This window comes from Pimephales promelas, chromosome 14, assembly GCF_988280905.1.
Source record: "Pimephales promelas chromosome 14, fPimPro1.hap1.1, whole genome shotgun sequence".
NCBI lineage: Eukaryota > Metazoa > Chordata > Actinopteri > Cypriniformes > Leuciscidae > Pimephales > Pimephales promelas.
In genome coordinates, this window is record NC_142782.1 from 5,526,375 (window position 1) to 5,541,301 (window position 14,927).

General features: G+C 35.0%; 1 protein-coding gene across 1 annotated transcript; it reads left to right on the forward strand.

Annotated features, from left to right (window-relative positions):
- Nucleotides 1-5,584: 5,584 nt before the first annotated feature.
- LOC148973628 (uncharacterized) lies at nucleotides 5,585-11,307 on the forward strand. Its single transcript, XM_089119317.1, has 5 exons — nucleotides 5,585-5,830; nucleotides 6,346-6,436; nucleotides 7,171-7,518; nucleotides 8,023-8,112; nucleotides 8,659-11,307. Exons 1-5 carry the CDS (start codon nucleotides 5,639-5,641, stop codon nucleotides 9,030-9,032), a joined length of 1,095 nt encoding a protein of 364 aa, XP_088975443.1. The 5' UTR covers nucleotides 5,585-5,638; the 3' UTR covers nucleotides 9,033-11,307.
- Nucleotides 11,308-14,927: the final 3,620 nt, after the last annotated feature.

Here is a 14,927-nt window from a genome sequence, read left to right on the forward strand (position 1 = left end):
TAAATATGTTTAGGTTTTTACTTGGCAAATCTTTGTAAATTTACTAGCATTTTCTGAGTGAGATCGTTTAGCAAGGTTTTTTCAAATAAATCCTACTCCAAATTTTTTACAGTGCTGTTAAGTTCTTTTGATTGATACTGTGAAGCAGATTTGATACAATCTGTATTGTAAAAAGTGCTTTTTAAATATATTTGACTTGACTATTCTACACACTTTGTATTCATGTATAATGTATGCTTGTATGTACGACTTAAAACTCATCTTTATTCATTGGCTTTTAAATCAGACTGAGAGTAAATCTGCTTTTTGTTTTGTTTTGTCTTGTCACTTGTTTAATTGTGTCTTGTGCTTTTGTCATGTGTTTTTAATTTTTGTCTGAAATTATTTCCGTGTTCAGCACTTTGGCAAACCTCGGTTGTTTTAAATGTGCTTTACAAATAAAATTGTATTGTATTGTATTGTATAATGTATTCTTGTATAATGGCTGTTATTGTTCATTAACTTTTATTGTTCAGTAAATAATATTTTGTAATAATAATGCATTGGCGTACCTGATTTTGAGCGATGGTGTGTGTGTTCGACCGCTTAACACTGTGATTGCTATCAGGATATGAGGAGACTTTCAACCCGCATAATAAAAAATTAATTTTAGACAGTCACCTATTGCACCTCAGCATTTTCCACACACTTTTATCTTTATATGGAAAAAAAATTATATTCTTCAGGAGGGGCAGGTCCTCTATCCACCTTATTTTTAATGTAATATCAAAAATACAAGTACATATCAAAAATGTAAAACTTACATACAATTAAATGATAATAAAATCCATAATTTATGCAAATATAGCTACATGGGCCTATACATAGAGATTTCATATAGCCTATATATACAAGTAAAAACAGAACAGAAAACTTTAATTAAATGAGTTAAAAAGTTGAAACAAGGTTACTGAGCTTTAAGATTCTCAGATGATGAAATATTTGGATGTACTGTTGGACCTCTCTCCTAAAAACGGTGAATTTGAAAAGAGAATTTAATAGCAATAATAGAATAATAATAAAGTATTCATTCGTTTGAGTTTTTTGTATATTAAAAAAAAAAGCCAAACATTACATCCTTAAAAAAAGAGAGAGAAACCCGGAAGAACATTGCAGTTAATGAAGCATCTCGTCTGACTGTTTACTGATAAACCTGCTCCCTTTCAGGTACATGAACCGTACATTTGCACTCATGTGAATATTAGTGACTAAATCTAATTTTACTAGGTTAGGTATTGTGTTGTATTGTTGAGTTAAATACGATACGGGGCGAATCCAATGTAAAATGCGAGAGTTTTCAGCTGGAGAGCACGCGGTTCGCGCGCAAATCGTTTATGTGTTTATCAGTAGAGTGATTAAATGAGTTGAAGGTCGATATATGATCTGTGTTTTCACGTGTGTTTTATGTCAGATTGAGGCTTGTGAATATAGACAGTGTCGCTGTTTTAGGATGCGCACTACTTTAAGTGCACTCATTTATTCACAGTGAACTTGGGATGCGTTGATTTAAAGGAGAAGTACACACGAGCTCATGCACTTGTGTATAACATCATAGAAATAATAGAGCTCATGCATTGTTGTGTAATAATTATTCATTTATTGCCAAGATTGATTCTAAGTAAAAACTCTGTTAATGAAGCATCTCGTCTGACTGATTACTGATAAACCTGCTCCCTTTCAGGAGTGCTACATTAGCAGGGTTAAATTTGTGTAAAAATGTTAGTGAAATGTCTTTCAAACTCAAAGTCCATACTGGCAAAGTCAATATGGTCAATAAAGTTCATCCAATATGACGCCACATATGGAGTTGTTACAAGCTCCTTTTAAAAGAGAGATCTAATTCTAGAATTACGGGATGAAGGATGCGACAAACCGTTTTCCTACTGGGAGTTCAAATGGGGTTTTGTTTTTATCTGTGTGGCTGTTGTAATGGTATAGAATTTGAATGTGATTTTATGATTATTTTGCTCTGTCCCTACAGCACTGTGGTCAACTGTGGTTGTATTAATGTGTGTGTGTGTGTGTGTGTGTGTGTGTGTGTGTGTGTGTGTGTGTGTGTGTGTGTGTGTGTGTGTGTACTCTATAGTGTAGGCTTCTGTATTAACTGATCAGGTTGAATGGGCACACTAGCATTATATAGTTATCGTCTAAGTTCGTAAGGAGGATTTGAGACAGCAATTTCACTACAACTTGTGAAATGAAAAAAAGAAAATGCACTGAATTGGTACTAGTTCAAAGTTGGATAAATCTACAATCAGTAGAGTGTCGAAGTGATGACATCACTTTGTAGGACAACTCGGAAGCTAGCGGCGCATGGGTTCCCTCTGTCGAAAAGCTATGCATTTTCCCCATAGACTTTTGGAAAATCGCAAAAAATAAGATCTGTGTTTAACAAACAGTTGTGAGTGTGACCCTTACACGTTTTGTCTATCAAGATAATCTTTACAAGTTAATCCAAAAGTTATAAATTTTGAAGCCCATATAAAGTTTTTAAAAAACACAAAAAGACACAATAAAGTTTTAAAAAACCACAAGCGGGTTATAACTGTGTTCTATGTCAGAAATCAAAACGTGAAAATATTTAGAGGCTTTGTTCACCACAGACCTTATTTCAGGCGATTTAGCAAAAACCCATTCAAAAATCCCATAGGCTTTAGAGCGAGGGAACCGTAGTGCTAAAATGCTAACTCACTTCCCCGTTTTGGCCTACAGAGTGACGTCGTAACTTCGGCACTCTAGAACTAAAACAATTACAAGCAGGCCTGCTTCATATGACAGAACAGAAGCAGAAGTAAACATGTGACAGAAGAAAGATTTACTAGCCAAGTAGTTTTAAACTCAGTTTCAGTGGAAGTAGGCTTTCTGAAGTGTATGGTGTGTATTGTAACTGGCAAACAGCTTCCACCCTGCATTCAATGGCTGTCCTGCAGATCCTCCAAGCCGATCTCCTCCTCCGTGGGACGAGAAAGGCCGGGACCCAGCTGCCGATACGGACCTGAGGACCTTGAGGTTGTAATAATTGATGATCAGTTGAAATTCACAGACCACATTGCTAGAACTGCCCGGTCCTGCAGATTTGCCTTGCACAACATTAGGAGGATCAGGCCCTTCCTTACAGAGCATGCTACACAACTCCTTGTCCAAGCACTTGTTTTTATCCAGACTGGACTATTGTAATGCTCTCCTGGCTGGTCTTCCAGCTTGCTCTGTCAAACCTCTACACTGTAAAAAAAATATTGATGGTTTAACTTAAAAATGTAAGTAACCTGGTTGCCTTAAAATTTTAAGTTCATTGAACTGGAAAAAGTGAGTTAATACAATGAAGGAGATTCATTTAACCATCAGAAACTCAAAATAATAAGTTATCTCAACTAAATAAATTATTATAAAGTTGATTTGACAAAAGAAAAAATGTTGTGATAACAAATCTTGAAAAATTTTTTTACAGTGTACAATTGATCCAAAATGCTGCAGCCAGAGTAGTCTTTAATGAGCCAAAGAGAGCACTCGTGAACAAACGAGACAGTGCCAAGACTCGGAACATTTAGCGAACATGATCGGGTCAAAAAAGCTTAAATATTTTTGGTTTTGGCCCCAACTTTATTCAACTTTTTTCAGAAGTTCAGGAAAACTTGATTTAAAGTTTGGAGAATTATGAGCATGGTTTGCTAAATTGGGAATGTTTTTTGGAGTTGCAATATTGAAAGGGGCTTATTATTCTGTTATGTCTTTTTAATCAAATATGTCATTGCAGTACACATTTAATTGCAACTGGTCTCTGTCTGAAAGGAGTCATTTAAAAATTCAAGCACAAACCTAATAAACTAGCATATAATCTTGCTCTGCATAAAGCAATATTGATTTTATATTGTTTCTTGATTTATATTGTTTTTCTTATACAGTTTTCAGCTTTAATTCGTATCATTTCCATTCAAATTGTAATACTAACATATCATTAATATTGTTCAGTTGAATATCAGCAAATGATTTAATTCATAATAATTTTCAATTACAGTTACATTACATTTACTATAGACATTGTCTAAAATAACATTTAGTGTTAATTTAATGAAATTTAGTGATTTAATGTACTTCAATAATAAAAATTGTCTTTATAAATATATTGTTCAATTACATGCTTTTGTAAATTTGTTCAAATAAATAATGTTCAGTGAAATCAGTGAAGGTCGCCTACTTTAACCCTTACATTATTTATGAATATTGATGTTGAGTGTCTATGATCAGTAAAATGGTTCAAGGTACTTTTCAGAACCTTAAACTAAGTTGTGCTGTTTTGATATTCATAAATATGGAAAAAAATGGTTTAACTGTATTTGTATACTTGGCAAATCTGGGAAGAAACCACACTGAGTTTGTGTGTAACAGTTCACACACTGAAAACCACTTGTGTATTTCTTTAAAGTGGAGCCTAATTAATTTCATTGAAAAAAAAAAACATTACATAACATAAACATTCATTATTTATGAACATTATTATGTGTAAGTTTTGTAAAAATGACAATTCATGTGATATCTCATATGTTTTCATATACCATATACCGTAAGTCAAACGGGATAACGCTGTTTTTTTCCATTGAAATGCATAATTTCACTAAATGAAGTTGAGGAAACAATAATAACATTAAATCAAGTCCTGTCAAACTTTTTCAGACATTTTACATTTTAACTCACATTGCAGTGTTAAAATGTGCGTAAAGAACTGGAACAAGAAATACAAAAAAAAAAAAAAATACAAAAAAATATAATTTTTTTTCTGATCTCTAAATATTGTTTACTGCATCACTTTACATATTCATTAGCCTAAGTATTATTGATTTGAAAAGTTTTAATATCATAATATTTAGAAAATGCATTAACGTTATCCTGTAGGCCTTATGACATTTTGACTGGTGTGGTCACATGATTCTCAGTTAAACCACTTAAAATACATAGTTTAAAATTTAGATTTTAGTAACAAGTAAAAAAAAAAAAACATCCCCATAAAGATAATAACTACTTTGATGTACAGTTTTAACCAATTTGATTTTTTTTTTTTTATCAGTTGAAAACCTTATTTGTCATTGATGTGAGCTCACGCGCTCTGCTCACGCACGCGGCTTCGGATGCGCGTGCGAGCATATGAGTGATTCGAGTATGAGTTGCTATGGCGACGCGTCTTATGAATTTTGAATGAAAATATCAACACTTTGATCGCTGTTGGTTGGTTGAGAGTCGAGGCGATTTCAGAGACTTTTGCTGAAAATTTTCTTGTGCTGAACTTGAGATTTTGAAGCTGTTCGGAGGATTTCAGAGAGAGAGAGAGGAGACTTTTATTCCAGAAGGAGATCGGATAATATATCCTAGCTTACGCTACATCGTTTTATTTATTTTTATTTAATATTATTTCTGAGGACGCTTTAATTTGATTGTTCTTTTCTTATTTTTGAGGGAGTTTTGGAGTTTTATTTTATTTTTTATTGTTTATTTTTATTTTATTTTTATTTTTTTATTTTTTGGGGGGGGGTGGGGTATTACTGAGGTGGGGTATTTCATTGTATTGTATTGTATTTTGTATTGTATTGCTCTTGTTTGCAGGAGGATGCCAGGCCCGACCGGGACTCAGAGCCATGAGCTCATTCCTGGATATGTAACATCTCTGTCTTGTGAGTTTGTTTGTGTCTCCACAGGTTCGGCTGACAGGAAGAGAGAGTGGCAGAGAGACAGCCAGCAGAGCCCAGACGATGGACGTCCGTCCACTTCTTCTCAAGACTCTCGGAGAGCAAAGGCAAAGGTAGGGTGACCAACAGTCCTGTTTTCACGTCCTGTCCTGGCCCTCCTGGCTGCTCTTTATAAAGTGATGAAAATGTCCTGGTTTTCAAAAAACTGCTGGGAAAGATCAGCTCTACAGCAAAATATAGATGGGCAAGGAAGAAAAACAGGATAAAGAGGAAGAAAACTAAAGATATAAATATATTTTGTTAGTTCTTTTTGGCAAGTTTGTGAGAGATATATATTTGTTCAATTTGGAGACATTTCTTTCAGTTATTTATTATTTATATATTTACTTTTGTAATACTGAAGAGACATTATTTCATTATTTTTGAAACCTGTCATAATAAAGAGTAACCTCTGAGAAGCCTATCTGAATTTGTGTCTTGTTAATGTAACAATTTTCTATTTATACAGAGGAGGAATAGCCTACTTTCAATGTATTGAAATGAATAAGGCATCTTTGAGTAAACTTTGAGTATCTGTTTGCTGGGCCGAGTGTCCTGGTTTTTGGTAATCAAAATATGGTCCCCCTAGGCAGAGGAAGAGGAGAAGCGTGATTCCCGTGACTGGAGCGGCATCATCCCAGACCAGAGGACTGCACCGATACCCGAGAGAAGAGCTGAGGGTAAATCAAATGACCATTGGAGAATATTATCACTGGAGTGTCATTAATTACCATATATGACCACACCATATTATATCAAAATACAACTGAAGCCAATAATCAGATTTAGTTTTTATTCCAAGACACATCATAACATATTTAAATGAGGATTGGGTACAAATTTCAAGAATAGCCATAATTTGAGTATCCACTGTTTAATAATTATGATTAGTTTGAAACATGCTTGTGTGTGCTATTCCCTGCTTTAGAGGATCATGGTCACACATGGTACACAACATTATAAGTTATTATTAATATTTGGTTGGTTCTCTTGTTTTTGCATGTGTTTTTAATTCAGCTTTATATAACAGCCTGGACAAAAATGATGTTGCCAAATTGTTTATGTTTTATTGAATTATTATCACAAATTAAACAATCGACTCCCAGCTTAACTGTGCAAAATGACTACAAAATCTTACACACATTTATAATAACATTTAAATGCAAGACAAGAGTGCAGATGTCAGATTTCCTGGGCCGGACGTCACTTGTGTTCACTATTGTATATAGCTGTAATTGTAAATGTAAGGGAGAAAAGGAAAGCATGTGTGTGTGTGTGTGTGTGTGTGTAATCAGGCACTAGGATGATTGGGAAGAACATATTTAACTGTTTTCATCCCATGTTCTTCTTTCTTCATGATGTCAAGCCTCAGTATTTACGGTTTCTTGTGTTAATGTTTTTACCTTTCTTCAAGGCATCTGTGCTTTCTTACGGAGAATCGGGAAGGCTGTAAAGCTGGACTGCAGTGAGGTCGATATACTTGTGTCCACATATCCCTCCTGCAATCCCATGGATGTCCAGCAGGATTCATCCGAGTTTTACTGGGCAACACCAGTGCATCCGTGTCCATCTGGAGTCCAGCTGCCGGTTAATGCCGATCCGGACGATCCCGAAGACTCTTGCACATCTGTCCTGGACCCAGAGCCGGCAGTGGCGCGAGATCTAGAGCTGATGTCTCTCTCAGGATTGTCCAGTCTCTCTAGTATCGAGCTGACGCCGGACTCTATTCAGGACGATCCTGACGATGCATCGTCTGTCCCGGGTGAGTCTATGGTCATTATTATTACTGTCAGTACTTTCATTATACCGAGTTGTGTTGTCGAGTTCATCTTGTGTACCTAATTATTAAAGTCCCCCGCTGGTCAATCAATTCATCCCTTTAAACTCATCTTTGATCACCAAATATTTCCATATTTAAATGTTTTTTTCTTTGAAAAAACAATCCGTCACGCCTTAAAATAGCTTGAATGTAACTCGACACCCTTGCCTCATTTAGTATGCTCGGTTCTATGAATATGCAAATGAGCCCCGCCTCCACTCACTCAGCCCAGAGATCCACTGGTTGACGATCACGCGTTGATCTGATTGGTTACAAGGTGGTTTGTGACGTCAGAAACACCAGCGATTTCACACCGTGTTTTTGAGACTGTCTTTGGTTCACTGCAGTTTTAAGGAGGAAATACTCTGAAAATACTTGAAAAATGTGCCACTTTTCCAGTTGTCTCACCTCACAATTGAATTCTTTCTTCATTATGTCTTCCCTCAGATTTTGCTGAAAGCCAAACACAGAAGAAGAAGAAAGATGTGGGTGCGTTTCTCCGTAGGAAATGGAGGGCTATGATAGCGCCGGCTGTTGGTAAGTCTATTATTAGTCTACTGTCATTCTTTTCGTTATAGTTGTAGACTTTTGCTCTAGTCTACGGTTTATGTTATTCTTGTTCCCCTTAAATTATTAGTGTTCAACATTCAGCATCTATTTTATTTTTCACTATAATCTAGCGGTGGGAATCTTTTGGTGCTTCGCGATTCGAAACGATTCTCGATTTTGAATCAAATTTCGATTTGAAATGAGCATTTTGATTGTAGTTTACTGTTGTGTGTTACTTCTCTTATTTGACTGCGGTACACAGTTTAATAGCTCTAGAGAAAAAAAGAAAATCAGACTGAATTAAATGTGAACCTTGAAATGTATTTAGTTTTTTAGCAATGAGTGCATGAAAATAGTTACACATCCGGTTTTCTTCCATTTGAAAAGGCATTTTTGTGTGTGGGCTGTAGTCATATACGTTTACATAAGGGATTTATTAATATGAAAATGATTTTGTGATTCTCTACTGTCTTTGTTTTGTCCGAAGTTGGCGTGGCGTAACTGAATTTATTTTTCCATTTTTTTTTTTTTTAGAAAAACCATCAAGAAGGAGGGTGAAGAAAGGCTCATTCATCCAACGAACATGGAAAACTCTAAAGGTTTCCGCTCTTGGCTGTTACGGGGACGACACAGTGGACCCAGATCCAGCAGATCTACAGCCACAGATATCTGTCCTCTCCAGGGACTTAACCGAGCCAGGTCCATCTCACCGCGAGATCAGTTCTGACCAGTTACCCTTCTCGGGTCCATCTCACCGCGAGATCAGTTTAGACACGTCACCCTTCTCAAGTCCATCTGGTTCCCAGTCAAGTTTCTTTTACTCCGATTCATCGTCTGCTCCATGTCTGACCGATCTTCTCTCAGAGTTATCAATTTTAATGGGAGATTACGAGCCTGTTTCCAGTTAATCCAGTCTCAAGCTGATCCTGAGCTGAGTTGTAGGACTGTGCACACGTTTGTTTTCTGTATTGACTAAGCCTGAATTGCGGAAGAATCATCAAACTGAAGCTGAAATTGGGCAACCTGATATACACGGACACTGTTGGTTGAGGACTAAATTGGACTTAGTGTGATTTCAATTTTCCACGTTGCTGTTGTTTTTTTGTTTTTTTTTCTTGATTGTTTCAAGTCCTTTTGTATTTTATTTTCATTTTTTACATTTTTTATTCTGATTGAATATTGTATTGGTTTCTCTCATCTTTTCCTATTTTGTTTCTAAGGTGACGAGAGTTGAAAGGAGAATTTAAAGGGTAATTGGGTGAAAGAGTTGTAGCTAGAATTAGATTCAAACGTAGCTAAAATTAGGTCAGACGCGTCTCAAGCCATTATACGGCTGGAACTGCAAATATACGGCTGGAGCGTTTGGTTGTTGGTTGTAGAGCGAGACACTGCTTCACTGCTGCTCGCCCTGCGATCGATTGCCAAACTCACTTTCTTTACACTCACTTACAATCGAACATTTTCCTATACGTGACTCGTGCGTCTACACTACACCCGTACCACTAAAAAGACGGATTATACCCAAGTCTTAAGTCATAAATTAGTATAAATACTAATAGCGTCACCTTTTTGTATTTTATTTATTTTTATTTATTTTCATTCCTAGAATATCCAGATCCACCATTTTCACATTTATTTCCATTTTCACATTTATTTCCATTTTCACATTTATCTCCCAGTTTAAAGCTAGACTAAAGATGCATTTATTTAGCCAGGCGTTCATATAAAATGTTTATCTTACAGTTACTGTAATGGTCTCTAGTTTATGCCCCGACTGAGCCTGGGTTCTCCCAAGGTTTTTTTTTTTCTCCATCGGGTCACTTGATGGAGTTTTTCGGTTCCTTGCCACTGTTGCCATTGGCTCGCTCAGTTGGGGATATTCAAATTAAATGACCCATCATACCATTGATCAGCTCCACCAAACTTGGATGTCTTTTTTTTTTCCAGTAATAAACAAACACTCACTGTAAAAAATGATTTTTTGGTTAAGTAAATACGAGTGAAAAAACCCAATGTAATTTACTTGAAAAAGTTAGTTCAGGCAAGAATTTAATAAACTAAGTAAATTCCATATCAGTACTTATTTCAAGCGAGTATAAATGAAAGTGTAATATCAACTCAATAAAATTAAGTAAAAATTACTTAACTTTTCTGATACTGGGGTTCCCATCATGCACTGGACCTTGAATAATTAATGAGGTTCATTTTTAACTGGTTTCCAGCTGTATTTACACTGTTTTATCATTGATTTTTGTTTTCAGTATTAGTAAATTGCCATTTTGTGACATTTCGAGTAAATTTTTTGCTTAAAACGACACATTCAAACACAAAAACGATCCATCAAATGTTACCACCATTGTGTATTGTCTACCAAGTATTGAGGTGTTTGCATTCACATAAGGCTTAAAGTCTGACATGATGTATATATAAATTGCTTAGATGATCTAAGTAAAGAACATACTATAAATGACTAATAAAATTCAAGATAATTGTTTTAGTGAAGTGTAATACAAAGGCAAAGGAAATCGGTATTAATCAACCTTTTACTAGCAGAGTTAAAATTACTTATTTTTTGTAAAGTTTACTTAATTCCACATTCCAAGTAAATTTAACTTAAAGATTTCTAATTAAAGCTACTGATAAATATGTTTAGGTTTTTACTTGGCAAATCTTTGTAAATTTACTAGCATTTTCTGAGTGAGATCGTTTAGCAAGGTTTTTTCAAATAAATCCTACTCCAAATTTTTTACAGTGCTGTTAAGTTCTTTTGATTGATACTGTGAAGCAGATTTGATACAATCTGTATTGTAAAAAGTGCTTTTTAAATATATTTGACTTGACTATTCTACACACTTTGTATTCATGTATAATGTATGCTTGTATGTACGACTTAAAACTCATCTTTATTCATTGGCTTTTAAATCAGACTGAGAGTAAATCTGCTTTTTGTTTTGTTTTGTCTTGTCACTTGTTTAATTGTGTCTTGTGCTTTTGTCATGTGTTTTTAATTTTTGTCTGAAATTATTTCCGTGTTCAGCACTTTGGCAAACCTCGGTTGTTTTAAATGTGCTTTACAAATAAAATTGTATTGTATTGTATTGTATTGTATAATGTATTCTTGTATAATGGCTGTTATTGTTCATTAACTTTTATTGTTCAGTAAATAATATTTTGTAATAATAATGCATTGGCGTACCTGATTTTGAGCGATGGTGTGTGTGTTCGACCGCTTAACACTGTGATTGCTATCAGGATATGAGGAGACTTTCAACCCGCATAATAAAAAATTAATTTTAGACAGTCACCTATTGCACCTCAGCATTTTCCACACACTTTTATCTTTATATGGAAAAAAAATGATATTCTTCAGGAGGGGCAGGTCCTCTATCCACCTTATTTTTAATGTAATACCAAGGTATCAAAAATACAAGTACATATCAAAAATGTAAAACTTACATACAATTAAATGATAATAAAATCCATAATTTATGCAAATATAGCTACATGGGCCTATACATAGAGATTTCATATAGCCTATATATACAAGTAAAAACAGAACAGAAAACTTTAATTAAATGAGTTAAAAAGTTGAAACAAGGTTACTGAGCTTTAAGATTCTCAGATGATGAAATATTTGGATGTACTGTTGGACCTCTCTCCTAAAAACGGTGAATTTGAAAAGAGAATTTAATAGCAATAATAGAATAATAATAAAGTATTCATTCGTTTGAGTTTTTTGTATATTAAAAAAAAAAAGCCAAACATTACATCCTTAAAAAAAGAGAGAGAAACCCGGAAGAACATTGCAGTTAATGAAGCATCTCGTCTGACTGTTTACTGATAAACCTGCTCCCTTTCAGGTACATGAACCGTACATTTGCACTCATGTGAATATTAGTGACTAAATCTAATTTTACTAGGTTAGGTATTGTGTTGTATTGTTGAGTTAAATACGATACGGGGCGAATCCAATGTAAAATGCGAGAGTTTTCAGCTGGAGAGCACGCGGTTCGCGCGCAAATCGTTTATGTGTTTATCAGTAGAGTGATTAAATGAGTTGAAGGTCGATATATGATCTGTGTTTTCACGTGTGTTTTATGTCAGATTTTGGCTTGTGAATATAGACAGTGTCGCTGTTTTAGGATGCGCACTACTTTAAGTGCACTCATTTATTCACAGTGAACTTGGGATGCGTTGATTTAAAGGAGAAGTACACACGAGCTCATGCACTTGTGTATAACATCATAGAAATAATAGAGCTCATGCATTGTTGTGTAATAATTATTCATTTATTGCCAAGATTGATTCTAAGTAAAAACTCTGTTAATGAAGCATCTCGTCTGACTGATTACTGATAAACCTGCTCCCTTTCAGGAGTGCTACATTAGCAGGGTTAAATTTGTGTAAAAATGTTAGTGAAATGTCTTTCAAACTCAAAGTCCATACTGGCAAAGTCAATATGGTCAATAAAGTTCATCCAATATGACGCCACATATGGAGTTGTTACAAGCTCCTTTTAAAAGAGAGATCTAATTCTAGAATTACGGGATGAAGGATGCAACAAACCGTTTTCCTACTGGGAGTTCAAATGGGGTTTTGTTTTTATCTGTGTGGCTGTTGTAATGGTATAGAATTTGAATGTGATTTTATGATTATTTTGCTCTGTCCCTACAGCACTGTGGTCAACTGTGGTTGTATTAATGTGTGTGTGTGTGTGTGTGTGTGTGTGTGTGTGTGTGTGTGTGTGTGTGTGTGTGTGTGTGTGTGTGTACTCTATAGTGTAGGCTTCTGTATTAACTGATCAGGTTGAATGGGCACACTAGCATTATATAGTTATCGTCTAAGTTCGTAAGGAGGATTTGAGACAGCAATTTCACTACAACTTGTGAAATGAAAAAAAGAAAATGCACTGAATTGGTACTAGTTCAAAGTTGGATAAATCTACAATCAGTAGAGTGTCGAAGTGATGACATCACTTTGTAGGACAACTCGGAAGCTAGCGGCGCATGGGTTCCCTCTGTCGAAAAGCTATGCATTTTCCCCATAGACTTTTGGAAAATCGCAAAAAATAAGATCTGTGTTTAACAAACAGTTGTGAGTGTGACCCTTACACGTTTTGTCTATCAAGATAATCTTTACAAGTTAATCCAAAAGTTATAAATTTTGAAGCCCATATAAAGTTTTTAAAAAACACAAAAAGACACAATAAAATTTTAAAAAACCACAAGCGGGTTATAACTGTGTTCTATGTCAGAAATCAAAACGTGAAAATATTTAGAGGCTTTGTTCACCACAGACCTTATTTTAGGCGATTTAGCAAAAACCCATTAAAAAATCCCATAGGCTTTAGAGCGAGGGAACCGTAGTGCTAAAATGCTAACTCACTTCCCCGTTTTGGCCTACAGAGTGACGTCGTAACTTCGGCACTCTAGAACTAAAACAATTACAAGCAGGCCTGCTTCATATGACAGAACAGAAGCAGAAGTAAACATGTGACAGAAGAAAGATTTACTAGCCAGGTAGTTTTAAACTCAGTTTCAGTGGAAGTAGGCTTTCTGAAGTGTATGGTGTGTATTGTAACTGGCAAGCAGCTTCCACCCTGCATTCAATGGCTGTCCTGCAGATCCTCCAAGCCGATCTCCTCCTCCGTGGGACGAGAAAGGCCGGGACCCAGCTGCCGATATGGACCTGAGGACCTTGAGGTTGTAATAATTGATGATCAGTTGAAATTCACAGACCACATTGCTAGAACTGCCCGGTCCTGCAGACTTGCCTTGAGCATGCTACACAACTCCTTGTCCAAGCACTTGTTTTTATCCAGACTGGACTATTGTAATGCTCTCCTGGCTGGTCTTCCAGCTTGCTCTGTCAAACCTCTACACTGTAAAAAAAAATATTGATGGTTTAACTTAAAAATGTAAGTAACCTGGTTGCCTTAAAATTTTAAGTTCATTGAACTGGAAAAAGTGAGTTAATACAATGAAGGAGATTAATTTAACCATCAGAAACTCAAAATAATAAGTTATCTCAACTAAATAAATTATTATAAAGTTGATTTGACAAAAGAAAAAATGTTGTGATAACAAATCTTGAAAAATTTTTTTACAGTGTACAATTGATCCAGAATGCTGCAGCCAGAGTAGTCTTTAATGAGCCAAAGAGAGCACTCGTGAACAAACGAGACAGTGCCAAGACTCGGAACATTTAGCGAACATGATCGGGTCAAAAAAGCTTAAATATTTTTGGTTTTGGCCCCAACTTTATTCAACTTTTTTCAGAAGTTCAGGAAAACTTGATTTAAAGTTTGGAGAATTATGAGCATGGTTTGCTAAATTGGGAATGTTTTTTGGAGTTGCAATATTGAAAGGGGCTTATTATTCTGTTATGTCTTTTTAATCAAATATGTCATTGCAGTACACATTTAATTGCAACTGGTCTCTGTCTGAAAGGAGTCATTTAAAAATTCAAGCACAAACCTAATAAACTAGCATATAATCTTGCTCTGCATAAAGCAATATTGATTTTATATTGTTTCTTGATTTATATTGTTTTTTTTATACAGTTTTCAGCTTTAATTCGTATCATTTCCATTCAAATTGTAATACTAACATATCATTAATATTGTTCAGTTGAATATCAGCAAATGATTTAATTCATAATAATTTTCAATTACAGTTACATTACATTTACTATAGACATTGTCTAAAATAACATTTAGTGTTAATTTAATGAAATTTAGTGATTTAATGTACTTCAATAATAAAAATTGTCTTTATAAATATATTGTTCAATTACATGCTTTT

Excerpts from the sequence above, each read along its gene's own strand:
- LOC148973628 (XM_089119317.1), top strand. The coding sequence starts at position 5,639 with ATGCCAGGCCCGACCGGGACTCAGAGCCATGAGCTCATTCCTGGATAT. Across the intron at positions 5,831-6,345 it reads CTCGGAGAGCAAAGGCAAAG|GCAGAGGAAGAGGAGAAGCG; the intron begins GTAGGGTGACCA and ends TGGTCCCCCTAG. Across the intron at positions 7,519-8,022 it reads CGATGCATCGTCTGTCCCGG|ATTTTGCTGAAAGCCAAACA; the intron begins GTGAGTCTATGG and ends GTCTTCCCTCAG.